At 41.5% G+C, this 21,171-nt stretch overlaps 1 protein-coding gene across 2 annotated transcripts in view; it reads left to right on the forward strand.

The window, feature by feature from the left end:
- The first annotated feature begins 1,968 nt into the window (after positions 1–1,968).
- Positions 1,969–21,171, forward strand: part of LOC307127678 (stonustoxin subunit alpha-like) — a 37,457-nt gene continuing 18,254 nt past the window's right edge. The window contains exons 1-4 of one of the 2 annotated variants that reach the window (XM_079819073.1): positions 1,997–2,094; positions 14,498–14,610; positions 14,722–14,761; positions 21,021–21,113. In XM_079819073.1, coding sequence (XP_079675199.1) covers positions 14,521–14,610; positions 14,722–14,761; positions 21,021–21,113 — 223 coding nt within the window. In that variant the 5' untranslated portion in view covers positions 1,997–2,094; positions 14,498–14,520. Of the gene's footprint in view, positions 2,095–14,497; positions 14,611–14,721; positions 14,762–21,020; positions 21,114–21,171 lie in introns of both variants that reach the window. The other variant, XM_079819074.1, reaches the window with a different exon arrangement.

The following is a 21,171-nucleotide window of genomic DNA, read 5'->3' on the forward strand; positions in this document are numbered from 1 at the left end:
ACGCAGCAGCTCCAGTTCTTACTAGAACCAGGAAGTATGACCATATTAGCCCAGTTCTGTCAACACTGCACTGGCTGCCTATTAAACATCGCATACATTTTAAAATCTTGCTTATTACTTACAAAGCACTAAATGGTTTAGCTCCCCAATACTTGAGCGAGCTCTTAACACATTATCCTCCATCACGTCTACTGCGATCTCTAAATTCTGGCCAGTTGATCATACCGAGAATATCCAAATCAACTGCAGGCGGTCGATCCTTTTCCTATTTAGCTCCTAAACTCTGGAACAGTCTTCCTAGCATTGTTGGGGAAGCAGACACACTCTGTCAGTTTAAATCTAGACTAAAAACACATCTCTTTACTGTGGCATACACATAAAACACTTTCTCAATGAAATGATTGTTAGGCTGCATTAACTAGGTCAGCCGGAACCGGGAACACTTCCCATAACACCTGATGTACTCGTGACATCATCAGAAGAATGGCATCTACGCTAATGCTAGTCTCTCTGTTTTATCCCGAGGTTTACTGCAGTCAGCCGGATCCGGGCCATATCCAGATCAGATGCTGGACCTGCGCCCAGAGAAGACCAACACATGACCCTGAAGTGTCTGAGAGACCGTGATTAGACTCCGCCTGCAACTGCCTCATCGACACGGCATCCTCAATAAACCCGTCTCCAGCGGGATGACTCCGATCATTTGAATATTGCACTTTAATAATTATTTAATCAACATCATCCTCAATATACCCGTCTCCAGCGTGTTGCCTCCGGTCCTTTGAATATTCCGATCTATTATTACCTCTGACCTGTAAAGCGGCCAGAATAATAATAATAATAATAATAATAATAATAATAATAATACGCTGTTTGTTAATTGGCCAGAGGAGAACTGCCCCCCCGACTGAGCCTGGTTTCTCCCATGGTTTATTTTTCTCCATTAGGTCACCTGATGGGGTTTTGGTTTCCTTGCCACTGTTGCCTCTGGCTTGGCGTGCTCAGTTGGGGACACTATATTTTTCAACTAAACATCGAAATAAATCTAATTAATAAACTAAATTAACCATATAAACTAAATGACTGATCTAATTATTGATCTAAAGCCCACACTGTCACTGTATGATAATTGAGATGAACTGATGACATCAAATGGCTGTACAGCTGAATAAAATTAGGCTGCATTATTTTCCTGTTTAACACTGTAAAGCTGCTTTGACACAATCTACATTGTTAAAAGCGCTATATAAATAAAGTTGACTTGACTTGACTTCACTATACAGGAGTTTGCAGAAATATTTGGTAAACAGTACAGAATAGTGTGCATTGATTTTTTACGTCATTTACAGTATCATGGAGATGCAACATTGTTAGATTAATGTTTTTCTTGTATTTAGCCCTCAGGAATTTCTTACTAATTGCTCACATTCATTCTCATTGGTGGTCTCAAATGTGACCATACACCTTAACTATTTTTAAATTAAATAGCCTATATTTTAGCTCAATAATATTTATTGATTGTGCAATAATTATGGTCCATTAAGGACCAATTAAAATATTTTTCTTCTAATATCTGTAATATTTATATTACAATTAGTGTAGTAATTAAGGTTAAAATATAGAATTCCAATGCAAAGAGGAAAATTAGAGTCATTTTGTGGCTGGAAAAAAAATGTATGGCTCTTTAATAAATATACATGTAGTCTAGTTGCTCAAAAAAGTATTGCAGATCATAACTGCTTATACTTATTTGTGAAATTTTAAAATGTTAATAATAGTGATTTGTAATGAATGCAAGCAAATATAATGCACAGTAGGTTATATACGTTCGAAAACAATATTTGTGCCCCCCCCCCCCCCCCCCCCCAAAAAAAAACCTCTCACTCCAACCTGAATTTAAAAGTTGGCAACCCTTGATATACAGGCCAGAAAGCATTTCAAGGTCTAAGGGCATTGACCTCCCTCTCCAATCTTTCACAACATTTCCCGACATCGCATGTTTTCATGAGGCATTCCCTCAGTAGCAGGACTATAAACATCACTACAGATTTCTGATCCGCTTCAGACTCACCATATCAAGAACAGAGACTCCAGGTAAGATGTGACTTTATGCAGTGTCAGTGTTATTGTGTTGGAGTAAAGGTTGACCCTTGTGAAAAAAGTGCACTTTAGTGTACTTTTTTAAAGTGTACTTATTGCACAAATAATATACTTTAAAGGTATACACTTAAGTGTGAATTAAATGCAATGTTTTCGGCGCACTGAATGCACATTAAGTGTAATTGATTTCAAATGTATCACATATTAAGTTGAAATAAAATGTTATAAGTTGCCATTAAGAGTGATCTTTTGGAACAACTTAAGTGGGACTTTAATACAACTTTATACATACTTTCATAATGGCTTCTAATATCTTCAAAATATACTTAAAGTGCACTGCTCAATCTATTGAGAAGCAATTAATGTGAGCTAAAAAATACTTTATTGTCACCTAAATATACACTTAAGTGTGAATTAAATGTAATATTTCCGCCGCTTAAATGCATTTGATTTGTAATTAATTTCAAATGTAAGTTCATGTTAAAATGCAATTAGTTGAACTTTTGAGTAATTTTTTGAACCACTTAAGTGAGATTTTAGTATATTTTTATATGTACTTTAAAATATGGTAAAAGTGTACTTTTGAATGTACTGACAAGCAATTAATGTGAACTAAAATATACTTTAATGTCAGCTAAAAATACACTTAAGTGTGAATTAAATGCAATGTTTTCAGCGCACTGAATGCACATTAAGTGTAATTGATTTCAAATGTATCACATATTAAGGTGAAATAAATTGTAATAAGTTGCCAATAAGAGTGATTTTTTGGAACATTTTAAGTGGGACTTTAATACAACTTTATATGTACTTTCATAATTGCTTCTAATATCTTCAAAATATATTTAAAGTGCACTGCTCAATCTATTGAGAAGCAATTAATGTGAGCTAAAGTAAACTTTAGCGTAATTTACATGTACACTATTATATAATTAAATACATTTTTCTAATACAGCTGCAATTTAGTATAATAAACAAAAACAAATTGAAAGCCTCTACATTTATTTACACAAAACGATCTGTAAAACAAATACACAAACCTTTTTGTTGTTGCACAAGAAAATCCCAAGAAACAATTCACACAATCACAAATTAATTTAGAAAGCGTCTGGAGGACAATGAGGATTATATTCACAATCTCCCTCATACAAATGTACCTAAATCTACCATCACAGAAAACATTCAGCATTTTTACATTTCCAGAAAACATTATTCTGTATGATTTATAAGATTGTTTCCTCATGGGGACCTAAAAAAAATGTCCCCACAAGGTCAAGATTTACTGGTATTACTATACTTGTGGGGTCAATTGGTCCCAATAACGTAGGGATTACCTGTACACACACAGAAGCAAACACACAGTACCTCACACACACACACACACACAAACACAACACATGAATTAATACAAACAAAATGTAAAGAAAAGTATCATTCAATGTACAACACTAAGATTCAAAGCTTTGGGTAACAATTTACAATAACGTTTAATTAGTTAACTATTTCATTTAACATGAACTTAGAATGAATAATACTTTAAACAATTATTAATCTTTGTTAATGTTCATTTCAACAGTATGAACAGTATGATGGCAATCTTTAACAGTTAACAGTCGGCTTGTTTTATGCACAGAACACACTTCAATCCGAGTTCCTACACAAACATATTAAGTATTCAGTCCATTTTATAATGAAATTTGAGTGATAAATGACATTTTGATGCTCTTTAATGTGACGTGACAGATCACTGTACAGGCTCGTCAGTTCAAGCGGCAGCGCAGAGCGAGTGAATGCAATCATCTCGTCATAGTCAAAGAATAAACATGAATTAACATCAGAAGGTGTGTTGAGGATACATTACAACTTACTGAAACATATCACATGTTGTGCAATCGCTCAATCAGTGTTTCAACGGCGGAAAGACGTCAATAAAACAGCTTGTAAACAATTTCACGCAGCATCACATTTACCTCAGAAGTCATTCAGTGTCCACAGCTGTGAGTTCACTAGGAAAATCAATATAAATATATGACCTATATTAGCCTATATATTCATTATAGTCTACTGAACCTGTTAGTGATGTCTTGATTATTTAATGTATTGGAGAAATGTACGTAATGTTTAAATAAATCTGTCATGAAAATGACAGTCACTGTGTATTAATTAATATTTTTCAACAACGAATTGGAGTAAGAACATAATTTTATAATTAGATTTAGAAGTTAATGCAAAAACTGCCTAATGTGACATGTTTGCGTACTGTGCAAGTGCAAGTAAGGGCTCCCTGTATAGTCTACACTTTACAGCATTAGCAGAGATCATTTTTATTTCTTTAAGAAACTTTTAGTTATAATTTAATCCATTTAAGGACAAAGATAATATGTTCAGTAAACCAGTTCTTAATAAAATAAAAAAAACACTTTTATATTTTGTTTTCTCTCCCCTGCTGTACCGAACTGTCAGTTTTGTTTAGCGTTACACCCCTATTACTAATGCAGTCTTAAAATCGAAAGCTGGATATGTTAATTAGTTAATCCACTGTTAACGTACATGAATGAGGGCTATACATTTCATTAACTAGTTTTGAACTATATTTTATTAACTAAGGTCAACAAATATTAAAGGTCCCGTTCTTCGTGTTTTTTTGAAGCTTTGATTGTGTTTACAGTGTGCAATATAACATGTGTTCATGTTTCGCGTGTAAAAAAACAGTATTTTTCACACAATTTACTGATCTGTGTACTGCTGTTTCCACTGTCCTGAAAACGGCTGGTGAGTTCCTCTTTCTATGAAGTCCCTCCTTCAGAAATACGTAACGAGTTCTGATTGTGCCAGCGGTTCCTGTGTTGTGATTCGACAGCGCACGTTGGAAAGGTCACGCCTCTTAAGGTCACGCCTCTTCTACTGTTCTACAGACATCATCTATGTAGGAAGTACCAGGATGTTGTCCAAGCCGGCCGTTCGCTGTAGGCTTTGAAAGGGAACTTCTGTTAAATAAAATATCTGGCTTGGTATTGAACTTTGAGCTTTATAATTTTACAGGTATTATTTATGCTCTAACAGCAACATTACACACTAACTAAAGTTTGAACAATGGGATCACAAAGAACGGGACCTTTAATAAACACTGTAAAAAAATATTGCTCATCACTGTTAGATCATGTTGGCTAACCTATTAAATAATGTTAACAAATGAGATCTTATTAAACCTTTACTAGCACCAAAGTTAGGACAAAAAAGGTTTATTCTAAAATCTTATTCCAGCATTACGGTGAATGAAAAAAAAACCGAAAAAAAAAACCTGAAGAACTCCAAAGGCACAATTTTTTTTTAAATTGTTCATCACCAACTATTGTCATCACCAAGTTGTTGGAAAGTGCTGTTTATGTCAATGTTCCAGAAGCTCTCCATCTCTCCACAGTAGATGAGAATGGACATGTTCCAAAGAGGCAGGAAAGCAAAAAATATATACCTTGAGGAAAGAAAAAGAAAACAGAAAGAAAACAATTGTTTATAAAAACAGATCTATCCATTATTATAACTGGCTCAATTAAATGAAAGCAAAAGATGTACAGTTGCGCTCCAAAGTTTATATTCACACTGCTGTATCTGTTAAAAAAATATATATAATAATTTTAACAATAAGAGGGATCATAAAAATTAGCATGTTGTCTTTTTATTTAGTACTGCCCTAATGAAGCAATTTAGTCTGCAAGGTGTGTGTAAACTTCTGACCGTGACTGCATCACCTGTGTGATGAATGACCTCAGTCGTCAGGGCAACATCACCTGATGAATGACCTCAGTCGTCAGGGCAACATCACCTTATGAATGACCTCAGTCGTCAGGGCAACATCACCTGATGAATGACCTCAGTCTTCAGGGCAACATCACCTGTGTGATGAATGACCTCAGTCGTCAGGGCAACATCACCTGATGAATGACCTCAGTCGTCAGGGCAACATCACCTGTGTGATGAATGACCTCAGTCGTCAGGGCAACATCACCTGATGAATGACCTCAGTCGTAAGGGCAACATCACCTGCGTGATGAATGACCTCAGTCGTCAGGGCAACATCACCTGTGTGATGAATGACCTCAGTCGTCAGGGCAAAATCACCTGTGTGATGAATTACCTCAGTCGTCAGGGCAACATCACCTGATAAATGACCTCAGTCGTCAGGGCAACATCACAGTGAATGACCTCAGTCGTCAGGGCAACATCACAGTGAATGACCTCAGTCGTCAGGGCAACATCACCTGATGAATGACCTCAGTCGTCAGGGCAACATCACCTGATGAATGACCTCAGTCGTCAGGGCAACATCACCTGATGAATGACCTCAGTCGTCAGGGCAACATCACCTGTGTGATGAATGACCTCAGTCGTCAGGGCAACATCACAGTGAATGACCTCAGTCGTCAGGGCAACATCACCTGATGAATGACCTCAGTCGTCAGGGCAACATCACCTGATGAATGACCTCAGTCGTCAGGGCAACATCACCTGATGAATGACCTCAGTCGTCAGGGCAACATCACCTGTGTGATGAATGACCTCAGTCGTCAGGGCAACATCACCTGTGTGATGAATGACCTCAGTCGTCAGGGCAACATCACCTGTGTGATGAATAGGGTTGGGTATCGTTTGGGTTTTTTTCGATTCCGGTGCCAAACCGATACTTTTAAAACGGTTCCGGTGCCTAAACGGTGCCTGAACCGATACTTTTTTTTTTTTAAAAGGCCACCAAACGAGGTGGATGACATTAAATGGCTTTTTATTTATTTATTTATTATTTAAATTGAACCATTTATTAAAAGTTTAATGTATAGGCCAACTTAAATGTATGAATATAAATAAATACAAAACACAATTTACTTATTTACAAATTATAATCGACATATTTACAAATTCACAGTAAAACCTAAGCCACCCAACTACAACAAGCCTAATATAACTCTAAACAGTTACAGTAATAACAGCAGTCGTCTGTATTCTTGCTCTGCTACAAACCAGCTTCGAGCTTCAGCTTTATTTTGAAATATGATCATATTCTCTGGCTAAATATTTTAGAACGCATCGCCTTAATGTTTCCATGGCGACGCGTCATGTTTCTCACATGACACACAGCAGCCGCAATAGCGCTGACAGCTCAGCTGTATCGGGTTTATTTCGTTTTTTCTTTTTATTCAAAATATTCACAAACTTCTTAACTGTGTCACGAACTATCTGATGTTCAAATGTGTGAGTGAATGTGTGTTAGTTGATCTATAAAGCGCAATGGGCGGCGCCATGTTAGTTTGCGCCTCAGAATCGGATCTGTCGGATTTACAACACTTGAGTTCATTCTCGTCTCACGAAATACATGAAAGTAAGTGACCAGTGAACTGGAAGAAGAATAGAGTAAACTATATAGTTACTATATAATGTGCATTTATCTGATGTGAATAAAACACGGAACGTTAGTCAAATTATAATCGTCTGAAAGGATTGTCATTGCCGCTTTCATAGACATCAGTGTGTGTTTTTTGCTAGTAACGTTAGCCTACTTATGAGCATTTAAATGTCTGAAACCTGGAATAAACATGATGTCGTTGAAAACACTGAATAGTTGTCATGAGTTGTGATGTGACCAGCGCTGAGCGTCTGTCTCTGGCTCAGCCAAAGCGCGAAAACACGTTTGAATTTTGGCACCGAAATGAGGAACCGAAATCTGCGTTCTGATTCGGTCCGGTACATACCGGTTATATAAGTACCGGTGCCATATTGGAACCGGATTTCGGTACCCAACCCTAGTGATGAATGACCTCAGTCGTCAGGGCAACATCACCTGATGAATGACCTCAGTCGTCAGGGCAACATCACCTGATGAATGACCTCAGTCGTCAGGGCAACATTACCTGTGTGATGAATGACCTCAGTCGTCAGGGCAACATCACCTGATGAATGACCTCAGTCGTCAGGGCAACATCACCTTATGAATGACCTCAGTCGTCAGGGCAACATCACCTGAAGAATGACCTCAGTCGTCAGGGCAACATCACCTGATGAATGACCTCAGTCGTCAGGGCAACATCACAGTGAATGACCTCAGTCGTCAGGGCAACATCACAGTGAATGACCTCAGTCGTCAGGGCAACATCACCTGATGAATGACCTCAGTCGTCAGGGCAACATCACCTGTGTGATGAATGACCTCAGTCGTCAGGGCAACATCACAGTGAATGACCTCAGTCGTCAGGGCAACATCACAGTGAATGACCTCAGTCGTCAGGGCAACATCACCTGACGAATGACCTCAGTCGTCAGGGCAACATCACAGTGAATGACCTCAGTCGTCAGGGCAACATCACAGTGAATGACCTCAGTCGTCAGGGCAACATCACAGTGAATGACCTCAGTCGTCAGGGCAACATCAACTGATGAATGACCTCAGTCGTCAGGGCAACATCACCTGATGAATGACCTCAGTCGTCAGGGCAACATCACCTGATGAATGACCTCAGTCGTCAGGGCAACATCACAGTGAATGACCTCAGTCGTCAGGGCAACATCACCTGATGAATGACCTCAGTCGTCAGGGCAACATCACCTGATGAATGACCTCAGTCGTCAGGGCAACATCACCTGATGAATGACCTCAGTCGTCAGGGCAACATCACAGTGAATGACCTCAGTCGTCAGGGCAACATCACCTGATGAATGACCTCAGTCGTCAGGGCAACATCACCTGATGAATGACCTCAGTCTTCAGGGCAACATCACCTGTGTGATGAATGACCTCAGTCTTCAGGGCAACATCACCTGATGAATGACCTCAGTCTTCAGGGCAACATCACCTGATGAATGACCTCAGTCGTCAGGGCAACATCACCTGATGAATGACCTCAGTCGTCAGGGCAACATCACCTGATGAATGACCTCAGTCTTCAGGGCAACATCACCTGATGAATGACCTCAGTCGTCAGGGCAACATCACCTGATGAATGACCTCAGTCTTCAGGGCAACATCACCTGATGAATGACCTCAGTCTTCAGGGCAACATCACCTGATGAATGACCTCAGTCGTCAGGGCAACATCACCTGTGTGATGAATGACCTCAGTCTTCAGGGCAACATCACCTGTGTGATGAATGACCTCAGTCGTCAGGGCAACATCACCTGATGAATGACCTCAGTCTTCAGGGCAACATCACCTGATGAATGACCTCAGTCTTCAGGGCAACATCACAGTGAATGACCTCAGTCGTCAGGGCAACATCACAGTGAATGACCTCAGTCGTCAGGGCAACATCACAGTGAATGACCTCAGTCGTCAGGGCAACATCACAGTAGATTGCTGGGAGAGGTCCCTTCACGTTTCCCACCAACACCAGATCCCACACACCACATCATCTTCACTGACACTGGGCTTTAAATCAAATAGAGGACATTTTAATAATCGTTTTAATTCCTACATTACAGGGAATTAAACATAACTTGAATATATATAAATAACCCAAGACCCATGCAAATTGAGAAAGCTATTCTTCCATTTTTCCTCATCGTGCCTTGCCAGTTTCATCTAATCATCTCCATGAAGGATGTTCCTGTATTTGCCACGACTGGCACAGCAATGCTGCGGCCCCATTCCTTTGGGTTGTTACCTGTAAAATATAGAATGATTAGGGGGATCTGTAAATGCACAGGTGGGAATTTATTACTTACAAATGGACAAGATGCAAAGCATTTAAAAGCTATAGACTTGATAGCAGTGTTTTAGCTTGTAGTATGTGATCAGAGTGTCATCATGGCTGGGCATAAATTCATAATTAACAATAACTTCACGTCATCAATACGGCTCTGTGATTCCACACAGCTTGCACTGGATCTCCAATAACACATCTATACTGATCATACAAAATTAAACAAAATATTACAAAAACACAAATAGTAACTTAACATCATATTCTCCAAATGCAAAAAGAAAAAAGAAAAAAATTACAAACATTATTTCTAGAGGTGGGTGATATATTGAATATTACTGATCGCTATAATATGGATTAAATGTATATAAATGTCTAATGTTACTATAACTTTAAGTCATTTAGTTCAGTTAAAAATTCGGCGTTCAATTAAAATATTGTATTTTCAGCAGCCAAATTCCTCGAACACGCCCACACACGCGATCGCATTCCGATATAAGAAATTATTATAATGCAATCATAGATACATGATGATAGGAAACATGATTAATATCACATATTGCGTCTATCTGCGATTAAACTGAATACACTCTTAATCGCAATAAGAACGGCCATGTTATGGTGAAAATTAAAAATCAAGAAAGCTTAAATCCAGATATCCTTGCGTGACTGGTTATTCGCAGCTCATAACGTCTCATCTGTAATCAATGATCCAGAAGGTTCACTCCGTTGTTCTCTTCTTGTTTGATCAGCTTCAGTTTCCTCACGCATCGCGATTACAGAAACATGGCAGACAGTGCATTTTTCAAAATCATGACGTAGTATTTTTGGCGCATGCGCATTAAAATATTAAAGAGAAATGGTTAAATGTTGATTATAAATGTTTTCCATTTCTGTCCAAGTTAAAGTTGTTCTAACTCTGTGTAGTTGGACTGTAAGTTCAAAGAACTTGACTCATTCCCCTAACTAAAAGTCAATCATGTTTACAGAGTGTAGTCTGATTAAAATTAAATGTTTTTTAACTGAATTTGAATGCAAATTAATTTTGTTTAGATTTGTTTAACTTTTGCTAGCAATTAATTCAATTAAATATGTGTTTAATCGGCGTAGAACAACATAATGATATTGAAAGTATTCTGTACACAGATGTAAAGTACAGTACTACATTGCTTTTACATTAAGCACAAATAGCTAGGCTACTCCTCTCATAAATTAAACTTCATGTCAAATATTATGTAAAAAACTGACACATGTAGTTGAGTTCATAGAGCAGGAGCTAGTGATAAAAATTTCAACAATAAGTTGTACTGGAGTATACTGAAGCAAGTGTATTAAAGCTAGAAGAAATACATTAATGCACACAGTATACATTATAGACTAAACACATTTAAAATACATTAACAAATGTAATTTTGGACATTTTCCCCCATGTGCTTTAGTATGTCAATATAAAAATTAGTGTACTTTATAAAATATAAATAACAATAATTATTTTAAATATGTTTAAGTAAAATATAGGTAGACATTATTACAAGCTGCAGTGTTTATAAATATTGTCATGAAAGTGTACTTTAAGTAAAAATTAATTACATATTATTACAAAGTGCACTTAAGTGTGTTTATAAATATTGCCATGAAAGTGTACTTTCCTTAAGTAAAAATGAATTGGATATTATTACAAAGTGCACTTATTAAAAGAGAATTGGATCCTAAACTAAAGTCTTACCAATTTTTTTTTCATACACTCACTGGGGGCTGATCCCCCCTAAAATGAAAATCCTAGAAACGCCCCTGTATTTAACTATTATATTATATTTTAACTATTATTTTAGTGTGTGTGACCCGGGCTGGCAGAATGAGTTGTAATGCTAATTATGAACTCCTGGCAAAACAAGTGGAAAATGTCAATTTTGGTTGAATTTGAGGTTTTCACTAAATTAATTTGTTAACCCTTGTCTAGCGATCCCAATGCTCCAAATAGTAATTAAAGTCTCTGTATTTGTGTGTTTTCTGAGAGGTCTACCTTCCTGAATCTTGGGGAAAGAACAATATCTGATGTGCAGCATTATATCTAAGCGTTACAGTGGGTCAGTGTTCACTAATGCCAACACGTAATGATTTAGAAGTTTTGCCAACGTAAGCGAGACCGCATGGACAGCGTATAAGATAAATCACATGTGTGGATGAGCAAGTAATCGTCCCATGTATCAAAATATTCTGACCAGTGTGTAGATGACTGAAAGATTTACATTAGTGTGTAAAAGTACACTGGGCACAGTTACCACAGCGATAATTACCAGAAGGAAGAGTCGGGATACCAGTTTTCACCTTACAAGACGGAAAATCAGATTTTACAACCATCACACAAATTACTTTGACGTTTGAAGACCAAACGAGGACCTTCTTTAAATACACTAGAAAAATATGGATCACTAGAAATAAAATGCCAATGCCTGTGTAAAGCTTTACAGAATTCCCCACCCAATGCTGAGTATTTGACAGCATTTAGGGCCATCCTTAACATGTCAAGTCAAGTACCCTTCTTTTATATAGCGCTTTTGCAACACAGAAGCTTCAAAGCAGCTTTACAGTGATGATAGGAAATTCATTTTGTTTTTGAAGAAAAATTGTTATTAATTTCTGTTGTAAAAGCTGATTAGTTATTTAATTTGGTGCCATTTGAACAACATCATCCTCAATTAAAACAGAAAACCCCCGATGCGTTCCGGACCCCATCCGTACGGTAACAGCTTCTGGTGGCCGGAGAACGCAAACCATGAAATAGGTTTGAAATAGTTTTGAAACTGAAGGGGCAGGTCAGATATCTGTGTTTCTTCTTTTATACAACTATCCTTCTCAATGTTCATATATTTAGTCCCTAAAGGAATATCTAGTATGTATGTCTCTCTCTTTTGATAAATGTCAGGATCCGCTGACACTAACTATAGTGCGATATACCCTAGTGCTTTTGTGTGTGCGTTGCGTGCCTAATATTGAAGATGGACGTTTTCTGCACACGACACCAGACCTGAAGACGCCTTTCTAGGACCTCCTGGGTCATTGTGATCAAAATATAGTCGTGGGGCGACAACTAGTCTACCAAGTTTAGTGATACTTTCTGCTATCTATCCTTGTGTGGAAATTTACCGTGACTGTGCATTTTCTCTGCCAATCAGAATCATTCAACATGGCAGTTATGACGTGGTTAGACCTTGAAAACAGTAGAACTGTTCAGAAATTGTATGTACGTGAGGTGGAGGCGGGGAGACTGGTAGAGGGAGCGCGGCCTACGAACTCCTTGTGAGCTGGCTTCTGCTGATGAAACTGCAAACTATTCTTCAGTATATTTTTCTTGAATTAATCTAACTCCTGACTCTGAGTCTTCATTTTTCACTACTGGTCCTGGGTCCTAAGCTGTTACCCCAACAAAACTATACCATCATCTTCCCCTCGCAAACCCCTACAAAGGGGATTCCGTGAAAACGGCGACAGCATGTGTGCAAGCATTACGTGTTCAGCCAATAGGGCAAGTGTGTTTGGATATGTGTTTTTATCTGTACAGAGGGAAGGGAAGGGAACAGGAAGAGTCGAGTCACACGGTCTCTCTGACTCTTCAGGGATGAGCTGGTAATGTCCAGCGCAGGTCCACCATCTGATCCGGATCCGGCTGACTGCAGTAAACCTCGGGATAAACAGAGAGACTAGCATTAGCGTAGATGCCATTCTTCTGATAATGTCACTAGTACATCAGGTGTTATGGGAAGTGTTCCCGGTTCCGGCTGACCTAGTTAATGCAGCCTAACAATCATTTCATTGAGAAAGTGTTTTATGTGTATGCCACAGTAAAGAGATGTGTTTTTAGTCTAGATTTAAACTGACAGAGTGTGTGTGCTTCCCGAACAATGCTAGGAAGACTGTTCCAGAGTTTAGGAGCTAAATAGGAAAAGGATCGAGCGCCTGCAGTTGATTTGGATATTCTCGGTATGATCAACTGGCCAGAGTTTAGAGAGCGCAGTAGACGTGATGGAGGATAATGTGTTAAGAGCTCGCTCAAGTGCTGGAGATAAACCATTTAGTGCTTTGTAAGTAATAAGCAAGATTTTAAAATGTATGCGATGTTTAATAGGCAGCCAGTGCAGTGTTGACAGAACTGGGCTAATATGGTCACACTTCCTGGTTCTAGTAAGAACTGGAGCTGCTGCGTTTTGGACCAGCTGGAGTTTATTTATTAAGCGAGCAGGGCAACCACCCAGTAGAGCATTACAATAATCTACAGCTCATGAACGCATCAACTCACTGTTCAGCGTTTGGCATTGAGAGCATGTGCCATAATTTAGATATATTTTTAAGATGGTAGAATGCAATTCTCATTGTTTGTTGTTTCTGATTGTGCACACCTGTTCAGTTGATTATCATTCCATGTGTATTTGAGCACTCAGTTTTCCTCAGTTCAAGGTTCTGTGTTGTTAATGTTAATACGTATTTAACCATCTGGGGTCGACTAACGTGCTGACAACTTCACAGTGTTAAACAGGAAAATAATGCAACAGATGATAATCAACCGCACAGGTGTGCACAATCAGAAACAACAAACAATGAGAACTCAGACAAATGGTCACAGGGACAACAAAGCAGAATATGACAATGAAACTAAACTAGACCAGGTTGTGGTATGCCTCTCCTTCACTGACCTTCACTGACATTCACACAGGTCTCCTTGTTGATGATTCCAAGATGGCGGCACTTATGATGTCCCTGAAGCAGCCGAGCTGGATCTGCTGTACATGTTTATGGTTGGCAACACTAGCTATGGTGAATGCACAGGTAAGTGCACTGCCTCAGACAAAATGTGGACGTTTAAACAGATGTATTTCATGAGATTAAGGATAAAAAAATCTTTGTATATGATTTTATGAACCATTCTTCCAAAAATAGGTTTTAAATGAAGACACCAAAGAAAATACAAAATATTCAGGTGAGACTGAAATGCTACAAAATGTGAATGTGCTATGAATAATATCACTTAACGATTTAAAATCATTAGAAGGACAAATTGTCTCAGGTTACGTATGTAACCCGGTTCCCTAAGAGGGGAGCGAGACGCTGCATCATGGTATTGATACTATGGGAATGCCTGCTGCAGAACCGGTGTCTGAAGCATGTGTGCCAAAAAACACACCAATTCTGACCTGAATTCAATTATTTGGAGGGGTGTCCCAACACTTTTGGCAATATAGTGTATATATGTTCTAGCACTGCCCAAATCAAACCTGACTGTGTGGGGTTTTTAATCCGTTTGCTGTCTTGTACACATATCGAAGTATGACTGAAATGACGTGATCTGAGCTGTTTTCTTGGTTGTGTTTGTAAAGAAATGCGCACTAAGCTGCTGTGGCGCCGTACAAACACATCCAGTGTGAATACTCTTGCGCGTCTGCAGCTGCAATGACAGTGTAGTTACGCTGATGTTAAGCTGTGTGAAACAGCCGGGAAAGAACCCTAACCCTAACAGCTCATAGATTCCAATCTCTTAACTGAGGATGTTGACACAGTTTTAAATTCCTGCACAAGAAAATTGTATGACCAGCTATCCGACTGTACTTCAAGTCTTCTTCCCTTCACTGCATGAATCGCCGTAGCAAGACAAGGTCTTCCTTCAGACAATTAGAATCTGGGTATTCTGTGACATACGTGCCCATTTATGGTCTCTGTGACACGTCACACTATGTCACCAGACCCCAATCACTTCATGGCCACAGGTGTATAAATCAAGCACTAGGCATGCAGACGCTTCTACAAACATTTGTGAAAAAGGAGCTGGAATAGTGAGGGTGAAACATAGGGGACAATGGGTTGACTCCTTGTAGGCGAACATGTCCACTTCCGCTTGACCGTGCCTCTGCCATATGGACTCCAACACCTGTGGGTCGAGTTGTCATTCCCCGGGCCCTCGTCTTGACAGGGTATCTGCTCCCATATTTGCATGCCCCAGAATGTGCATTGCCCTCTGGGAGAGCAGCTTGGTTTCTGCCCAGAGCAGGAGTAGGGCCTGAATAGGGGGTGCAAACACAGTCCGCTCTGGTGATTGATGTAAGAGACTCTATTGTAAGTTGCTTTGGATAAGAGCATGTGTTGAATTTGTAAATGTAAATCTAGTATTTTATATGATTTTATATATACTGACTGGAAGGTTGAAAGTTTGATTCTGTAATTGTCTATTCTCTTTGCATCTTTATTTTATAATGGATTTCTTCAGCTCTCCATGTTTTCACTGTTATACTGTAGGGGACGCTATTACACATTTTCTGAAAGAGTACAGAATCTCCTGATCAAAACACAGGTGAAGAAGAAGCAGCCAAGCGATATCAAGTCAAGTCAACTTTATTTATATAGCGCTTTTTACAATGCAGATTGTTTCAAAGCAGCTTCACAGTGTTAGACAGGAAAATAATGCAACAGAATTTGATTCGGCCATACAGCCGCTCCGGAGAAAACGGTGATGTCATCAGCTCAGTTCAATTATCATACAGTGACAATGTGGGCATTAGATTGCTTTGGATCAGTAATTTAGTTTATATGGTTAATTTAGTTTACTAATTAGTTTTATTTGGATATTTAGTTGAACATTTTTTTTGTTGATATCATATGTAATCACATGTATTATGTAAAATAACGCGATCATCAACATTAAACATCATAAAAAGTATATTTATTATTATTTTACTGTTATTACATTGCATTTCTACATTCATTTGATGGTTTTTATTTTTAAATATTCTGAGGCAGATTGTGTTCCGTGACTACACACTTAACTAATTAAAAGGGAAAAAGTCTGTCCATCTTCATTTCTGAAAACGTGTAACATTAGAAAGAAACCCTAGCTTGATCACATTCAAATTCCAATAATTACATAACATTAAGATCAGTAAGAAGTTAGAACTACCATTTAATTGAGGTGTAGGAAACACTGGGACATGCCATTATGTAACAATACGTTCCCTTTCAGTCTGTCATGTTCGACGTACGTCGGAAGAGCGCTAGAGATGCCGAGACTATGAAACCTCAAACAGGGTTGAGTCCCTTTGCCTATTCCCCGATCTAGGTTCTTTTCTTGCAAAAGCCAGAAAAGAACTACTTCGGCTAATAAGCCTTGGTGACCTGAGGATTACAGTGGTGCTTCCCCACCGGGTACATCTCCGTGGGCCCCCACTTCTCTATCCCATCAAAAGCATGCTGAGACTGTGTTTGTGGGTGGTTTATGTTCTCTCATGAGGACATGACCACGTCGGTGCGGTGTTCGTCTTGTCTTTTCATAGGGCTTGAACGTTCAGCGCACCGTGTGCCGTCAAGTTTGATGGCCACGTTCACTGTCTCACATGCCTGCTGGTAGCCTACAGATGGGATTGCTGGTCCTTTTAAAAAAACAAGGGGACCTAGTGTTTCATTTGGGGCTCTGACAGAGGACAGATGTCAATTGCTGCATCGGAGAGAGGGCTGTTATGCGCTGGAAATTAGTTTTCCACTATAATAGTGTGTGCTCTTGCTGAATCAGATTCAGAGTTGACAGCCATGCTTTCCCGGGTGGCTGAGGCGTAGTGCAACGCGTAAATCGCCTTGCCTACCCCCGTGCCCTTTTCCCCGAATGGGCATTGGAAAAATTAGCAGTATGGAACTATTTGGTGTCAAAATATGGAACACCAAAAGGGACAAAATCTGTATAAATTTCCCCCTCTCTCACTACCCTCTGTCCTGCATGCACGAGGGTAGTCCCGACCCAGGGGTTATGCAGGAACGCTCCCTGGGTCAGGTGATGTCCACACTAGTGGTCCAGGAACCTGGGGCTAAACCTGGCAGATATGCGTGAGTCCGACTAAGTTCGGTTCCTCAACACCCTGTTTGTCAGGCTGGCCTCTTCGGCGACGCCGTCGAGAACTCTGCCCAGCAGTTCTCAATGGCCCAGAAGCAGACAAAGGCAGTTTAAAAAAAAAAAAAAAAAAACATCCTAATTCGAAAAAGGCGCCTCTTCCTGCTTGTCGCCGAGGGCACCCCCCCTGTGTCCGCCTCCGCCCCTGCGAAACCCAGGCAGCAGCCTCCATCTGGGAAGCAGGGTGCCGGACGTAAGGGAAGTGCCCAACCCGCTCAGGGCTTTGCTAGTCTACAAGCAAGCGTAAGGGCAAGCGGCCCTGAGACGGGCAGCCCAGGGAGAACAGGAGCTGCTCCGAGGGAGTGGGTGTCCGCACCCCTCCCCCACCCCCCGGAGGAGGACCGGGGGGCCCCGACTGGTGTCATACTCTGCCGCTGGCTCTCCGGAGTCCAGCGGTACCCACATTTTCAGAGCAGTTTCCTCTCTCCCTGTGCACCAAGAGGGCCAGGTTGGCAGTGTGCGACGCCCCCGGGCCTTGCCACTCCTTTCCTCCCCTCCCCTTGCCAGGGGGCAGCAGTGTGGGCCCCGAGAACGCCCCCGGGCCTTCTCACCCACACTCTGCCCCACCCTGGAATACTCAGACAACACTCCGGGCCGCCTCCGGGCCTCCCGAGTTGGATCTGTCTATTCCGCCTCGTTGCCCCACCCCGGGTACGTCTGTGGTGCCGTTGGTCCCGCTTGTGCGGTTCCCCCAGTGAGCCTTCTTGCACAGACCCTGTGCAAGGTCAGGGAGGACAAGGAGCAGGTCTTGTTAGTTGCGCCCTGCTGGCCCAACCGGACCTGGTTCCCAGAACTAACTCTCCTCGCGACAGCACCTCCTTGGCCGATTCTCCTGAGGAGGGACCTTCTTTCTCAGGGACGGGGCACTCTATGGCACCGCCGTCCAGACCTCTGGAAACTCCATGTCTGGTCCCTGGACGGGACGTGGAGGTTCTAGGTGGTCTACCACAGGCAGTGGTGGACACCATCTCTTCTGCTAGAGCCCCCTCTACAAGGCGCCTCTACGCTTTGAAGTGGAACCTGTTCGTTGAATGGTGCTCTTCCCACCGGGAAGACCCCCGAAGGTGTTCGGTTAGTGTCGTGCTTTCTTTCCTGCAAGATGGGCTGGAGCGAAGGCTGTCTCCCTCCACCCTCAAAGTGTATGTCGCAGCAATAGCGGCGTATCACAATGCAGTCAAAGGTAAGTCCTTGGGAAGCACAACCTAATCGTCAGGTTCCTCAGAGGTGCGAGGCTAAATCCTCCTCGTCCAAACTCATTACCCTCTTGGGACTTGGCTCTAGTGCTTAGAGCACTTCAGAGCCCTCCCTTTGAGCCTTTGCAGTCGGTGGAGCTTAAAATCCTGTCGATGAAGACAGTGCTTCTGACGGCATTGGCTTCCATCAATAGGGTAGGGGACCTGCATGCACTTTCGGTCAACGAATCGTGCCTAGAATTCGGGCCGAACAACTCTCACGTTGTCCTGAGACCTCGGCCTGGATACGTGCCCAAGGTTCCTACCACTCCCTTCCGGGACCAGGTAGTGAACCTGCAAGCGCTGCCTTCGGAGGAGGCAGACCCAGCCCTGGCTTTGTTATGTCCCGTTCTCTCTCTTCGCGCTTACGTTGACCGGACTCAAAGCTTTCGGACCTCAGAGCAACTCTTCATCTGTTACGGAGGCCAGCAGAAGGGAAAGGCTGTCTCCAAGCAGAGGTTAGCCCACTGGATAGTGGATGCTATCGTCTTGGCTTACCAGTCCCAAGACGTGCCTTGCCCGTTCGGGTTGCAAGCACAATCAACAAGGAGTATTGCTTCCTCCTGGGCGCTGGCTCAAGGCACCTCGCTGACAGATATGTGTAGAGCTGCTGGCTGGGTGACACCTAACACGTTCGCTAGATTCTATAGCCTCCGTGTAGAGCCGATATCTTCCAGCATCTTCGCCCCCAGGGGCCAGTAGCACTAAGTGCCCGTTCTAAGTGTCGGCTTGCAACGCCACTCCCGCCCTCTGGGCCGGATACGTGCGTCTATTGTCTCCAGTTGTGTTCCCCGGAAACGGCTAACCCTGTCAAGCTCCTCCGTCACCCCTGCGGTGCCAGGCGTTGTTGCCGTCTGACGCCAGGCCTGCACCCATATGCTTGTGAAACGTGTGTGTAGGCTGGGTTCCATATGTAGTGTTTCCCTCACGGCAACCCCATATGTGTATTCTTCCACGGTACCTGCTACCCTACTTGGCTAGCCCTGTGTCTTTCCCTTGACAGAGCCTGCTCTGTCGTCTCTGGGCGTGTTCTTTCCCCCCTGGAACAGGCTGGAACCACCCCAGAGACTGCCATATGTTGCACTACCCTACTAGGTTAGTCCTTATGTGTATTCCGCCACCAATCCTTCCACTGAAGGACGTGGCTCCGCAGCGTACCATCTCCCGAGACGAGCATGCTTCCCAGCGTTATCCAATAGTCACACTGGGTGGGTCTTGAAGAAACAGCAGTGACTGACCTCCCTGCTTGGAGCCCTGACTTCCGTACCATCTAAGACGGTCCAGTGCGCTCAAGCAGGACGCTGGAAGGGTCAGCGCCCTGGCGTTTTGGTAGGGATCCCAATTCGTCGGTCAGTTCCGACGTACGGAAACTCAGTTCACGTGCGTGCAAAATGCCCTTTTGCGCGCTCATAATATGATCTTGCACGTGCAAAAATGTGGTAGAAACGTAAGCCCATACCCCTCGGCTGTTCCACCGCAGATTATCGGTCTTTACCCACACGAAAGTAATCCAGGGAGCACCTTCATGACATGCTGAAAACAACACCTCACTTTCCTCCTTGACTTTTCCGCACGCTGTTTCCAAAACTTCCCCACCCCAACAATAATGATGGAAGACGAACCTGACAGAAGTGACTGTCTCATGCATAATAACTAAATTATATTTTATGCATTCTACAGCGCAGTGATTGGATTGAATGAGCTTCATGAATATATGTGGAGAATCGCTCAAAACAGTCGACATCAGCATGTTCGACCAGCCCATACTTGGGCCGGAAAGTACACACTGACGTCAGCTTCTGTGACGTTGCTCCGACTCGGAAGTCAGAAATTGCTCTGAAAAATGCAAAAATAATTATTTTTCACATTTGAATAGCATTAATGATTACCTTTAGTGTTTTCAATGATGTGCAGCCTATACATATCTGTTTATATCTCAAAAAAAGTGTTTTGGGGTTTCATGACCCTTTAAAAGGAAATGCTGGAGTTAAACATTATTCACTATCACCAGATGTAATTGTGTTCATATATGTCATAAATATATATAAATATGAACTTTTATTTGTTATTTACTGCAGCCTTAACATCAAAGCCCATTGAAGTGGCAGCTCTAGGAAGATCTCTGTTTCCTGGGATGCTGTATGACCTCCGCACGGATTCCTTCATTCCAGGTGCTTTACCAACCTAAAATAAATAAATAATAGTTTATTTTCCCCTCTTCACCAAATA

The sequence above is a fragment of the Gobio gobio genome, assembly GCF_949357685.1.
Source record: "Gobio gobio genome assembly, chromosome: 6".
In the NCBI taxonomy this organism is placed as follows: domain Eukaryota; kingdom Metazoa; phylum Chordata; class Actinopteri; order Cypriniformes; family Gobionidae; genus Gobio; species Gobio gobio.